Consider the following 13,417-nt stretch of genomic DNA (forward strand, 5'->3'; position numbering starts at 1 on the left):
AGTTAGGAAAAGATTAAGGTCCTAAATCGCTCACCTATCCTCAAACCACTGTGTACCAGTCAGGAAAAGATTAAGGTCCTAGATCGCTCACCTATCCCCAAACCACTGTGTACCAGTCAGGAAAATATTAAGGTCCTAGATCGCTCACCTATCCTCAAACCACTGTGTACCAGTCAGGAAAAGATTAAGGTCCTAGATCGCTCACCTATCCCCAAACCACTGTGTACTAGTCAGGAAAAGATTAAGGTCCTAGATCGCTCACCTATACTCAAACCACTGTGTACCAGTTAGGGAAAAAAACATAAATTAAAGTCAGGGCAAACATATTGAATTAACCTCCTTAAATATGCATGTATGCAGCAGGCGCTGTGAAGAATAATTTAGTTATGTCAAACTTTATAACACAATTATACATCCAGTTTCATATCTTACTTAGGATCAACCTTTTATTCAAATACCGACTGGCGTTGTGATGGAAAATATATGTTACGGGGTAAGTAGGTGACCCGACATGGGATATACCAAGCTAAGGAAACAATATCGGGCGAGAGTGAAGTTCGAACCCGAATTTGGTTTTCTGCGGCCAGTTTATCCCATATCGGGTCTAGCACTCGGTGTTTAAAGGGCAGTACTGTGAAATAGTGAACTGGTTTAACCCCAAAAAGTTGTATCCCGTGTATCGGCGCTAGACACTGAGTATATATGTTAGAGATCATTTTGGGGATCAACAGAAAATGGAGCGATCACAGCGAGACCGCATGTGTTCGAACTAAGTTGACCCACTGGCTCCGCCCTTTTCATAGTCAAGTGTTATTTAAGGCGCGAAAGTTAAGCCGTCCAGGCGGATCCGTGATCTAGTGGTAACACACTTGACTATCAATCCAGGGGTCGCAGGTTCGATATGTCGCATCACTAAAAATCATACTAATCGTCTTCCGGGAGGGACGTTAAATGTGGGTCCCGTGTGACAGTGCTGTACACTGGTTAGTTTCATATAATGAATGTCGGGCGATGGTAAATTGTACTTGTTACTTAACTCGATACCGTGCTACGAGGGAACCCGTGCTTCAAAAAAATGAGAGAGAGGGTACCTGTGATATAAAAAAAACAATAGCAAAGAGGTATCACGTGCCGCTGCAAAACCGAAAGTAGGGTGTTTTTATGAATCTACCACATATTTTAGACTATTAATTGCCATTTGTATGAATATGTTATATAAATGAATACATGAAATATGTATTTGGGTGTACACAATCAAACCAGTGGTTCATTTAAGCCCGCAGAACATGCAGAGGCTGTGGGCGAGGCAAGACATATCGATATTGTGAAGCTTATTGTGGAGTTGCTGTAATTGAAAAATGGGCACATTACTAAAAAGACATAGATATCACATATTCTAGTGTTCCGTGGTATACTTCTTTTGCACATGACATACCTCCGTTCATCAGTTGAATGAACATGTTCTGGTGGCTTGTTGTCCATCGTCAATTTGTTTTCAGCAGAGAATGACCGGTGCATGTGCAAAGAGGGTACCGTTTCAGTAGAGTTCGCAAAGAGGGTACCGATATGGATACGCACCGTGAAATGGATTGATGTTTGTACAAAACACAGAAAGCAGCGAAACATGAACGTTATAAAACTTTTCGTTTAAAAATCAACGCAATGTTGATTTAAGGTTATTAGAATTACATAAGTATGTTTGCATTGTATTGGGATGACCTCGTTAAGTTTTTTTATTCATAATGATCAACAAAAGATTGCACATCTTGGCACTGACTTTGCTTGATTAGTTGTATATCATAAAACATATTAAAGGAAGAAACGTAAAATGAGATATTGTCACAGAAAATATTTGAATTGTGCTCTGAATAAATGTCAAAACGATTTGATAGCTGATTACACGTCTATTTCAAATTCGGATTCATGACGTAAGCTTCAACTGCCTCCAGAAAACGGCACCCTTAACTGTCAATCATAGTTACTTCGCGCATGCGCAGAGGCTAAAGTGATATATGAAAAATATACGACTTTTCCGAATTATGTAGTTCGATTAAGCTACCGAAATAAATGTTTAAGTTTAACGTCAAATCTACTCTACATGATATGGAGCTGCAGTAGATAGGGTAAATCCTCGATTGTCATTGACCCACAAATATGTGCGAACACCAAATCCGGTTTTACTGCGAATTGCAGTCACTTCTATCTCATGTCACTTATGGCATTTAAATAAAATTAAACTCGTGATGGTGCCACGGCATGGTCAAGCCACTACTCAGCCAATAGGAGCGGGTAGACCTTAATAAACTCGCATATGCAAACAACTGTCATTCACGGCATTACTAGTTCAAAAGTCATAGAGTAAAGATCGTTAGAGCACGTAACGTACTTCGTTCAAAGAAACCCCATACGTCCACCATAAAATAATAGCGTAATGCTCAGTTCATGAAATAGGCACAGGCATTAGGCGCATTCGGAAAACCTCGGCCATTTTCCACCGAAAACAACTCCGGACGTATATGGACGGTTTACAATGTCAGAATTCTTTACATTTAACTACGCTGCAAGTAGATCGCGTAGTAACCTCACTTTAGCATTTAAACTGAATAACTTTTTTCGTGAGAATCTTAATAATTTAAACAATAAAACACTGGCAACCAGTTTAAATTTAGCAATGCAAAAAAACTCGTTAAAATAGTACAATTAATAAATACTTTTATGTTATTTTATACGAACTACTTCTACTGATGAACCCGCATACATCCTAGGTTGTTTTCGATGGAAAATGGCCGAGGTGTTACGAATGCTTACGAATGGTTCGTTTGTTATCTTTAAACGTGCTAACAAGAACGACACACATTTATTTTCTTTATTTACAATGCTGTTGTCGTGTCTCATCATTTATAAACTTTAACAAAAACAATGAACGCTTGATTAAAGGAATTTTATAATAATTATTTACTTGGCCACCTACGTCCAACCAGAATAGGCGTTTCATAACGCTCGCCCCCTCAAAAGAGTGCCAATAAATACTTGTCACTGGATGAATAATACTTACTAAATACCACTCACTAGATGAATATTATTCTCACTAACTTAAATTTAATCGTATAATTATGTTAAGGTTTCTTAATGTCGAATAAATAAGAACTGCATGGCGCTTGACTTCTCCACATGACCTTCAAATATTTTACACACATAAGTCATTTAGTAAAGCGACATGACCATTACGTGGACGAATTTGGAAATCGTGTATATTGTGTAAGAGATGATAAAGAACAAGTGCAGTCCGCAGAAGTAACCATGTTATGTTTGGTGTTGTTTACATTTCTTTTAGGTAAGTTACTTTTGATGATGATGATGATGATGATGATGATGATGATGATGATGATGACGACGACGACGACGACGACGACGATGCCGATGCCGATGCCGCTGCCGCTGATGATGATGATGATGATGATGATGAGGACGACGACGACGATGATGCACTTGATAGTATTACATATATCATTAATCTGTTTGAATTTGATGCTTCGTGTCCCCATTATTTTTACCTATTGAAAAAGTGTGGATGCAATAATCACGGTTGTCCGGTTAGCGCCTAGACTAGCGCACTCGTTTCTCACCAAGAGGACCTGGGTTTTATTACTGGCATAGGCTCATGTGAGTTTGGTTAGTGGTCACCAAGCCGGACAAGTGGGTATTCTCGTGGTACTCCGGTTTCCCCCACGCCACAAGACCACAACATCGTGCTTAATGTGTTTGGATAAGTTAAGATAACTTTTTTTCACACTCGTTGCGAAATAAACAAAGTTTAAATTAAGCTTTAATAGATAATTCATGTAGATTTTTGAATAAAGAATGTAATTATATCCTTCAACTGAATTATGATAAAAAATGAAACAAAAAATCAAAAGGGGTCGTCAGTTCAAAAAAAAATCATATACTATGGATCGAATAACCTTAAATGAGAACTATTCTGAATATCAGCAAAATAAGTTTATATTTACATCTCAATGCACGTGCAAACTTACGGCAACCTTAAAGGGGCGGAGATCAGCCGGGCTAATACGCATGGTGGCCGCTACATGATTCCCGGCACCGGGGAAGTGAATTCTGCGATTGTGAACTTGAACCTGCACTATAATGATAACATCTGTCTCGAGATTCTGCTCGTCGACTGTAGTAAACACGTGACCCAGGGAGATGAGATCGTCTGCGGTTCGAATGGGCTCACTTATGATAACCAGTAGGTCTATGTTTTATAAATTGGATTAAAATACTATATTTCTGTCAACGTAAAATGTTTTTTCTCTCTATTTGAATTATTAACACATTATATATAGCTGTGTTGGTTTAACTATTTTCGAGTTTCATTCTAAGAAATTGTTTGTTTGAAATGGACACATTTTCAATATTGATAGAACAAAGAAATTTGCTTACAGTTGCCATTTAGCGCATGTGGTATGTGAATACCTTCACAGCCACCAGCCCTTGAGTTTGAAACACAGTGGCGCGTGTGTTGCCGCCTCTTCCACGGCGGTTCCTGCCGCAATGACAATCACTTCCGGTGTCACTATGACCACGGGCGTAAATAACGGAGGTCTGTAGTGCGTGTCTTCTTTTTATAAAGTACACCGTTCTAATTTAGTTTTTTTTTTCTACTGGATGTATTTTTATATGAATTCGCGTTTTCTATTTAGAAAACCAGTTATGGTGTCCTGTTTGAGTCACAAAGAGGACCCCCCTCCCCAAATTACGGGTTGGAGTTCGGGTCCACGGCCTGTTGGATGAATTGCGGCCGTCTTTGCCAATAAACCCCACTCATTAAAGTATTGATGTCATTCCTTGATTGAATGCTACCTCGACTGTAAAATCTGAAAATTAGTCGTTTAAAAAAATAATCAAACATCAACCATTCCTTTCACCCAACCATAGTGACATCAGGCGTGTCCGCTTCCTCTTCGAAGAAGACTACGGTGGATTCGACAACAATGATGGATTCGACAACAATGATGCAGACGACTACGACGTTGAAGATGACGACAACGAATCCGGTGAACTCTATCATTGCCAACGTGTTCTGTCAACAGATGGACTCTATCGACTGTTCACGGGGATTTAATGTCGTCTGCGCATCGGACAGAAATTTCTACCCGAACGAGTTTGTATTTGCACTCAGCGTTATTTTTATATGTAGTGGTGGGGTAATTTATTACTTTTATGTCGACGAAATTTGAAGAATAACCATCTAACGTGATCGTAGACGCCATAGTTTTGGTCTGATAATCATATACCATATAAACGTCAGATGGTAATATATGTGTATATTTCTATTTTTTTGGTTATAATGCACCAGTCATTTGTAACCACGCCCCCTCCCCAGGTCCGGGGGTATGCCGGGGATAGCCGGGGAAATGGGCCGTGTTTTAACCTTTCAGCTGGCCCAGCAGTGCAGGATGAGTGCGGTGGTTTTGTCTTCGCTTTAAATATAGCGGGGAATGGGCCTTACCTAGGGTCCCTGGGGAGCGGGGGCATTTGGCGGGGATTTTACCATCTGTTCGTTCCCGCAGGGCGGGGATTTTAGCTGGGGTTGGCTGGACCGAAAGTCAAAGTCCCCGCTATTCCCCGGACCTGGGAGGGGGCGTGATTACAATTGACTGGTGGATAAAGAATACGTGTTTTCCTATTATATTGACCAACTCTTATTAAGACGCATCATTTTTCGTTCAAACGAATTTCGTATTGTTTTAAAATACAATATTTTAGTTTTAAATAAATTCATTTCATAAAATTGAAAATAAAATATGAACATATATGCTAAGATCGACGATATGAGTTCCTGAATGCTTTGTGAATGTTTATTTTCATTGTTGTTGTTTTTCAGTTGCGAGTTTTCAAAAGCCAAATGCCGCGACTCCTCCATAACTATGGAACCCGACGTGTCCCGATGTTACGGGCCATAAGAAGTATTTCTAAGAAATGAGTCTTTCGTCAAAATCTTTTCTCAATAAACATCTCCATCTAAAACTAATTTTGGTCCTTAGTTTGGCTACATAATGTTGTGAATTTTCTTCACAATGACGTCTTTGATTGTCTGGTTAGCGCAGTGGTTAATCTACTCGCTTCTCAAAAGGCGACGCCGGCTCGATTCCCAGTCTGGGCACATGTGAGTTTGGTTGGTGGTAATCAAGCATGACAAGTGTGTTTCTATGGTTTCATTCACAACACAAGACCATAATTTTTACTAATAGAAAATGTTCGGACGTTCGGAGAAAGACGCACGTGTCATAAGGCCTTGCAGTTACTGTGCGCCCCTTTCGTGTGCTTTTTTGTACGTGAACATGACTACCAGGCCACAGTGGTTTGAACATAGGTGAGCGATTTAGGACCTCTTGGAAAAATCTGAACTCACATTTGATTAACCTTTACTGATAAATTAGAACTAGAAATGCTTTACAATTGGCAAAACATGAAAATTTGATTGATACCAAAATCGGCTTAAACAGCATTACATGTCTAAGGGCCTTTATGCTGATACCAACCTAGTTCCAATTTAAAAGGTCTAGGCGGTTCGGAAACCGTATAATATAAATATATAAAACCTCAACACCAGTATTAATTAATCGCATGTTTTGGAACATATTTTTGGTTAACAATTACCTTTTTAGGGTTAGGGTTTATATTGCAGTAAACATTTTACAGGTTTACACATACATCTGCGAAGTTTACACGCTTTGCCAATGGCAAAACAGTTATACGTAAAACAATTAAAAAAATCAATCTCAATTTTAACTTAATGAACTATATAACTACTTAGCATGATTAAAAGTATATATGATTTTCATTTTAAAAGCGCATTCTCTAAAAAATGACGTGATTTAAATAGACTTTAAAAAATATTCAGCAAAAATGTGTTTGAGTACAACTTATTATTTTTGTATTATTACTCACATTTTTGCGCTAGATACCACCCTTAAGATGAATACCAATCACTAGATGAATACTACTCACTTGATGAATACTGCTCACTTGATAAATACTACTCACTAGATAAACACCACACACTGGATTAATACCAATAACTAGATGATTTCTTCTCACTAGATTAATATTACTCACTAGATGAATAACACTCACAAATGGATACTACTCACAAATGGATACTACTTACTAGATTCAATACCACTCACTAAATGAATAGTACTCACAAATGGATACTACTCACAAATGGATACTACTTACTAGATTTAATACCACTCACTAAATGAATAGTACTCACAAATGGATACTACTCACAATTGGATACTACTTACTAGATTTAATACCACTCACTAAATGAATAGTACTCACAAATGGATACTACTCACAAATGGATACTACTTACTAGATTTAATTCCAGACACTAAATGAATAGTACTCACAAATGGATACTACTCACAAATGGATACTACTTACTAGATTTAATACCACTCACTAGATGAATACCACTCACAAGATGAATAGCACTCACAAATGGATACTACATACTAGATTTAATACCACTTACTAGATGAATACCACTCACAAGATAAATAGTACTCACAAATGGATACTACTTACTAGATTTAATACCACTCACTAGATGAATACCACTCACAAGATGAATAGTACTCACTAGATGAATACTACTCACTCGATGAATACTATTCACCAGATGAATACCACTCACTAGATGAATACCACTTACTAGATGAATACCACTTACTAGATGCATACCACTTACTAGATGAATACCACTCACTAGATGAATACCACTTACTAGATGAATGCCACTTACTAGATGAATACCACTCACTAGATGAATACCACTTACTAGATGAATACCACTCACTAGATGAATACCACTTACTAGATGCATACCACTTACTAGATGAATACCACTCTCTAGATGAATACCACTCACTAGATGAATACCACTTACTGGATGCATACCACTCACTATAAGAATACCACTTACTAGATGAATACCACTCAGTAGATGAATACCACTCACTAGATGAGTACCACTCACTAGATGAATACCACTCACTAGATGAATACCACTCAGTAGATGAATACCACTCACTAGATGAACACCGCTCACTAGAAAATACTTCTCACTAGATATATACCACTCACAAGATGAATACGACTCATACCACTCACTAGATGAACACCGCTCACTAGAAAATACTTCTCACTAGATATATACCACTCACAAGATGAATACGACTCACTAGATTAATACTACTCACTAGATGAATACTACTCACTAGATGAATACGACTCACTAGATGAATACCACTCACTAGATGAATACGACTCACTAGATGAATACTACTCACTAGATGAATACCACTCACTAGATGAACACCGCTCACTAGAAAATACTTCTCACTAGATATATACCACTCACAAGATGAATACGACTCACTAGATGAATACGACTAACTAGATGAATACCACTCACTAGATGAATACGACTCACTAGATGAAGACTACTCACTAAATGAATACCACTCTCTAGATGAATACCACTCACTAGATGAATACCACTCACTAGATGAATACTACTCACTATATGAATATTACCCACTAGATGATTACTTCTCACTTGATCAATACTATTCACTAAATGAATACCACTCACTTGATGAATACCACTCACTTAATAAACACCATAGAATAGATGAATACCACTGACTAGATTAAAACAACACTTAAGATAAAGACCACTCACTAGATGGACACTACTCACTTGATGAATACCACTGACTAGATTAATACCACTTACTAGATGAATACCACTCAACTGATGAATACTCATATCTAGATGAATACTACTCACTAGATGAATATTACTCACTGGATAAATACTACTCACTAGATGATTACCACCATCTTGATGAATACCACTTACTGGATTATTATTTATCACCAGATGCATACTACTCACTAGATGAATTCTACTCGCTCGATGAATACTACTCACTAGATGAATACCACTCACTAGATGAATACCACTCACCAGATGAATACCACTCACTAGACGAATACCACTCATTAGATGAATACCATTTACTAGATGAATACCACTCTTTAGATGTATATTACTCACTAGATGAATACTGCTCACTAGTTTAATATAACTTACTAGATGAATACCACTCACTAGATGATTACCACTCACGAGATGAATACCACTCACTAGATGAATACCACTCACTAGATGAATACTACTCACTAGATGATTACCACTTACTTGATGAATACCACTCACTAGATAAACACCATACAATAGATGAATACCACTCACTAGATGATTTCTTCTCACTAGATTAATACCACTCATTAGATAAATACCACTCACTAGATGAACACTACTCACCAGATGAATACCACTGACAAGATTAATACCACTTACTAGATGAAGACCACTCAATAGATGAATACTCCTCTCTAGATGAATACTACTCACTAGATAAATATTACTCACTAGATGAATACTAATCACTAGATGAATACCACTTACTTGATGAATACCACTTGCTAGATAAATACTTCTCACTAGATGCATACTACTCACTAGATGAAAACTACTCACTCGATGAATACTACTCACTAGGTAAATACAACTCACTAGATGAATACCACGCAGCATGCCCGAGGGTCGGATTTTTTTTATCCGGACCGGAAATACATGATTGATTTTTTTTCTTGCATATCTAAATTTATCAATTTGTGGAAAAAAATGACGTAGAAAACGAACTTTTGTACAATGACATAGAAACTCACGTCCGGTATGCAAGAATTATTAATCTCAAATCTGTTCTTTTGCCTCTTCCAGGTGAAACTTAAAATAACTTAAAATAAAACCATTGATGTATAGGTTTCTAAATGTTAAAGATTGGCGCTTGACATCTCCGCATTACCTACAAATATCTTACACATATTTAGTAAAGCGACATGACCATAACGTAGGCGAAATTTGAAATCGTGTGTAATGTGTAAAAGATGATAAGAGATATAAATGTAGAGCAAGTGACGTCCACAGAAGTAGCCATGTTATGTATGGTGGTGCTTACAGTTCTTTTAGGTAAACTTCTTCATATGCTAGTACGTTGGTTACTGCTGCTGCCACTGTTGCCTCTGCGAATGATGATGATGATGATGATGATGATGATGATGATGATGATGATGATGATGGTGGTGGTGGTGGTGGTGGTGGTGGTGGTGGTGGTGGTGGTGATGATGATGATGATGATGATGATGATGATGATGATGATGATGATGATGATGATAAAGACGACGACGACGCTGCTGTCGATGCCGCTGATGATGCTGCTGCCGCTGCTGCTACTGCTGCTGCTGCTAATGATGATGCTGTAAGATAACCTGTAAACGTTCGCGAATTGTTTCGTGTTAACCACTTAAATTTCGGTAATATCATAAGACTTAAAACAGGTTATCTAGTTATGGTTTACGAATTCCACGCCTGGTTATCTTGCGGCAGTAATATGCCACCATAGAGTCTAAGTTTAAATTCATATTTACACAATTCATGTTGATTTTTAGATAAATGTTTTTTCAACCAAAATGAACGCGATTTGGATGTGGCTAAAAAGGTGTGATGTAAACTCTTGACATAATTGTCTATTGTTTCTCCTCCAAAATATTATTTAAAAAGAAAACAACAACAAAACAAAAGGGGTCATCAGTCCTAAACTTTTTAATATAATACGGGTCGATTCCCTTTTAATGAGAACTGTAATGATTATCAGCGAAATAAGTTAATACTTACATCACCATGTACGTGCAAACTTAAGGCAGCCTTAACGGGGCGGATATCAGCCGGAGGGCCTGTCACGGTCCCCACTGCCCGACTCCCGGCACCGGGGAAGTAAATTCTGCCATCGTGAACTTGGCCCTGCACTATAATGATGACCTCTGTCTAGAGATTCTGCTCACTGACTGTAGTAAACACGTGACCCAGGGGGATGAGATCGTCTGCGGTTCGAATGGACACACCTATGAAAACCAGTAGGTGTTTGTCTTTGATTAATTAAGTGAATTAAAATAATATACTTTGGGCAAAATGAAGTTTCATGTAATCTTATTTAACGCATTATATATTCTCCCGAGTTTCATACTAAGAAATGTTTTGATTGAAAAGGACACACAATATCAAGATTGATACAACATAAGCATTTTCTTGCAGCTGTCATTTTGCGCATGCGCGATGTGAATACTTTTTCAACCAAGAACACAACACAGATGTGCAGTTGTCTGTGGCACACAGAGGCGCATGTGCTGCCACCACAGTGGCCCTTGCCGCCATGACAACCACTTCCGGTGCTGCTACAACCGCGGGCGGAGGTATGTAACGTTGATCTTCTTTCTTCTTTTTATACAGTGCAACCGTTCTAGGTCATGCTAATTCATTTTTAATTTCTACTGGATACAGTTTATATGAATTCGTTTTCTCGGTAGAAAACCAGTTTGAGATACAAAGAGGACACACTCCCCTTTTGCGGGTTGGAGTTCGAATCCACGACTTGTTGGATGAATTGAGGACATCTTTACCACTAGACCACAATTCTACATGTTGTTCTTTAATTAAATGCTTACTCGACTGTGATATCTGAAATTTATTCGTTATTAAAAAAATAATTATACCATTCCATTCACCCGACCACAGTACTAGTGACATCAGGCGTGCCCGCTTCCGCTATGATGACGACTACGGTGGATTCGACAACAATGATGCCGACGACTACGACGTTGATGATGACGACAGCGGATCCGGTGAACTCCATTATTGCCAGCGTGTTTTGTCAACATATGGACTCTATCGACTGTTCAGGGGGATTCAATGTCGTCTGCGCATCGAGCGGGAATTTCTATCCGAATAAGTATATATTTTCTCTCAGATATATTTTGATATTTAGTGGTGGGGTAATTTATTATTTCGTCGACGAAATTTGAAGAATAACCACCTCACGTGATCGTCGACGCCATAGTTTTGGTCTGATATTCATACACTATATATATACGGTTATATATATACATTGTATGTATGTATATTTCTATTTTTTGTTTAGCTAAGAATACGTGTTTTCCTATTAGATGGACTAACCATTATTACGTCACATCATTTTTCGTTCAAACGAATTCCTATTGTTGTGAAATACAATGTTTTGTTTTTAAGAATTTTATAAAAAATAAAAACAAAACATGAAAAGATATGGTTAAGTCGACGTTGTGATTTCCTGAATGGTTTGAGAATCTCGTGTACTCATTTTTCAACTGATATTTTTTGCTGTCGTCTATTTCGACTGACATTTATTTGATGTCATTTAATTAGCCTGGCATTTATTACGAGACGTGAAAGTATATTACCCCAAATAAACGGTCTTTCATACATGTATTTATAATATGTTTACGTCAAACAATTTTAATTTTATCAACCGCGGTTTATACAATGAAAGCCGAGAACCGCTGCTTGATTAACGCGTACTTTCAATACCTCAGGTGCTTTAATTTTTGCAAAGTTTATGAGTTTTGTTTTGTGATGGTTTCACATTGTTTCAGCATAAACCTGTCCAAATATATTTAGGTTTTGTATTGATATCAATATTTGCTTTGCAACAATAACAAAAAAACCCACTATATATGTTAATGTTCATTGTTTTTTTTTCAGTTGCGAGTTCTCGAAAGCCAAATGCCGCGACTCCTCCATAACTTTGGAACCCGACGTGTCCCGATGTTACGGGAGTACTTTTAAGAAATGAGATTTCGTCAAAATCTTTTCTCAATAAACATCTCCAGTGACATTTATTTTGGTCCTTGGTTTGCTTACATTATGTTTGTAAATTTTCTTCACAATGACAACTTTGTTTGTCCGGTTAGCCGCAGTGGTTATCGCACTCGGTCCTTACCAAGCCGGCTCAAGTTCGATACCCAGCCCTGGCACAAGTGAGTTTAGTTGGTACTAACCGAGCCGGACAAGTGGGCTTTCCCTGAGTTCTCCGGTTTCCTCCACAAGACAAGACCGCCATCTCGCACCAGTATTTATTAATCGTATTTTTTGAAGATTTTTTAGCCAAAAGATTACCTTTTTTCAGCAATTGTAATGCAGAAAACAGTTCACAGGTTTACACATACATCTGCACACTTTTTGTAGACTTGGACCAAATATCACAAAAATACCTAAGCCATATAAATCTCATCTCAACTAATTTAACCATAAAACTACAAAGCATATGATTTCAAAGTTAATATGATTCTTCTCCTTTTAAAAGCACATTCTCTCATAAATTATGTTGATAAAGATATTTGGCAATATTTTATTTAAGAAAAAAAATATAGCAAAAAACTTGTACTAGAGTACAATTTA

General features: G+C 37.7%; 2 protein-coding genes across 2 annotated transcripts; both read left to right on the plus strand.

Moving 5' to 3' along the window:
* The first annotated feature begins 3,276 nt into the window (after positions 1–3,276).
* On the plus strand, positions 3,277–6,016 carry LOC128232602 (uncharacterized). The gene is made up of 4 exons (XM_052946263.1): positions 3,277–3,334; positions 4,048–4,603; positions 4,939–5,164; positions 5,888–6,016. Exons 2-4 carry the CDS (start codon positions 4,555–4,557, stop codon positions 5,964–5,966), a joined length of 354 nt encoding a protein of 117 aa, XP_052802223.1. The 5' UTR covers positions 3,277–3,334; positions 4,048–4,554; the 3' UTR covers positions 5,967–6,016.
* Positions 6,017–10,035: 4,019 nt separating this feature from the next.
* On the plus strand, positions 10,036–12,858 carry LOC128230745 (tomoregulin-2-like). Its single transcript, XM_052943188.1, has 5 exons — positions 10,036–10,090; positions 10,848–11,061; positions 11,240–11,397; positions 11,726–11,933; positions 12,722–12,858. The coding sequence occupies exons 1-5, from the start codon at positions 10,036–10,038 to the stop codon at positions 12,810–12,812; spliced, it is 726 nt and encodes a 241-aa protein (XP_052799148.1). The 3' UTR covers positions 12,813–12,858.
* The last annotated feature ends 559 nt before the right edge of the window (positions 12,859–13,417 follow it).

The sequence above is a fragment of the Mya arenaria genome, chromosome 4 (assembly GCF_026914265.1).
Source record: "Mya arenaria isolate MELC-2E11 chromosome 4, ASM2691426v1".
NCBI lineage: Eukaryota > Metazoa > Mollusca > Bivalvia > Myida > Myidae > Mya > Mya arenaria.

Bases quoted from the DNA above. Each gene is read 5' to 3' on its own strand.
- LOC128230745 (XM_052943188.1), top strand. From the start codon at position 10,036: ATGATAAGAGATATAAATGTAGAGCAAGTGACGTCCACAGAAGTAGCC. The intron at 11,062-11,239 runs GTAGGTGTTTGT...ATTTTCTTGCAG, and splicing joins GGACACACCTATGAAAACCA to CTGTCATTTTGCGCATGCGC. The intron at 11,398-11,725 runs GTATGTAACGTT...CCACAGTACTAG, and splicing joins TGCTACAACCGCGGGCGGAG to TGACATCAGGCGTGCCCGCT.
- LOC128232602 (XM_052946263.1), top strand. From the start codon at position 4,555: ATGACAATCACTTCCGGTGTCACTATGACCACGGGCGTAAATAACGGA. The intron at 4,604-4,938 runs GTCTGTAGTGCG...ACCCAACCATAG, and splicing joins CACGGGCGTAAATAACGGAG to TGACATCAGGCGTGTCCGCT. The intron at 5,165-5,887 runs GTTTGTATTTGC...GTTGTTTTTCAG, and splicing joins AGAAATTTCTACCCGAACGA to TTGCGAGTTTTCAAAAGCCA.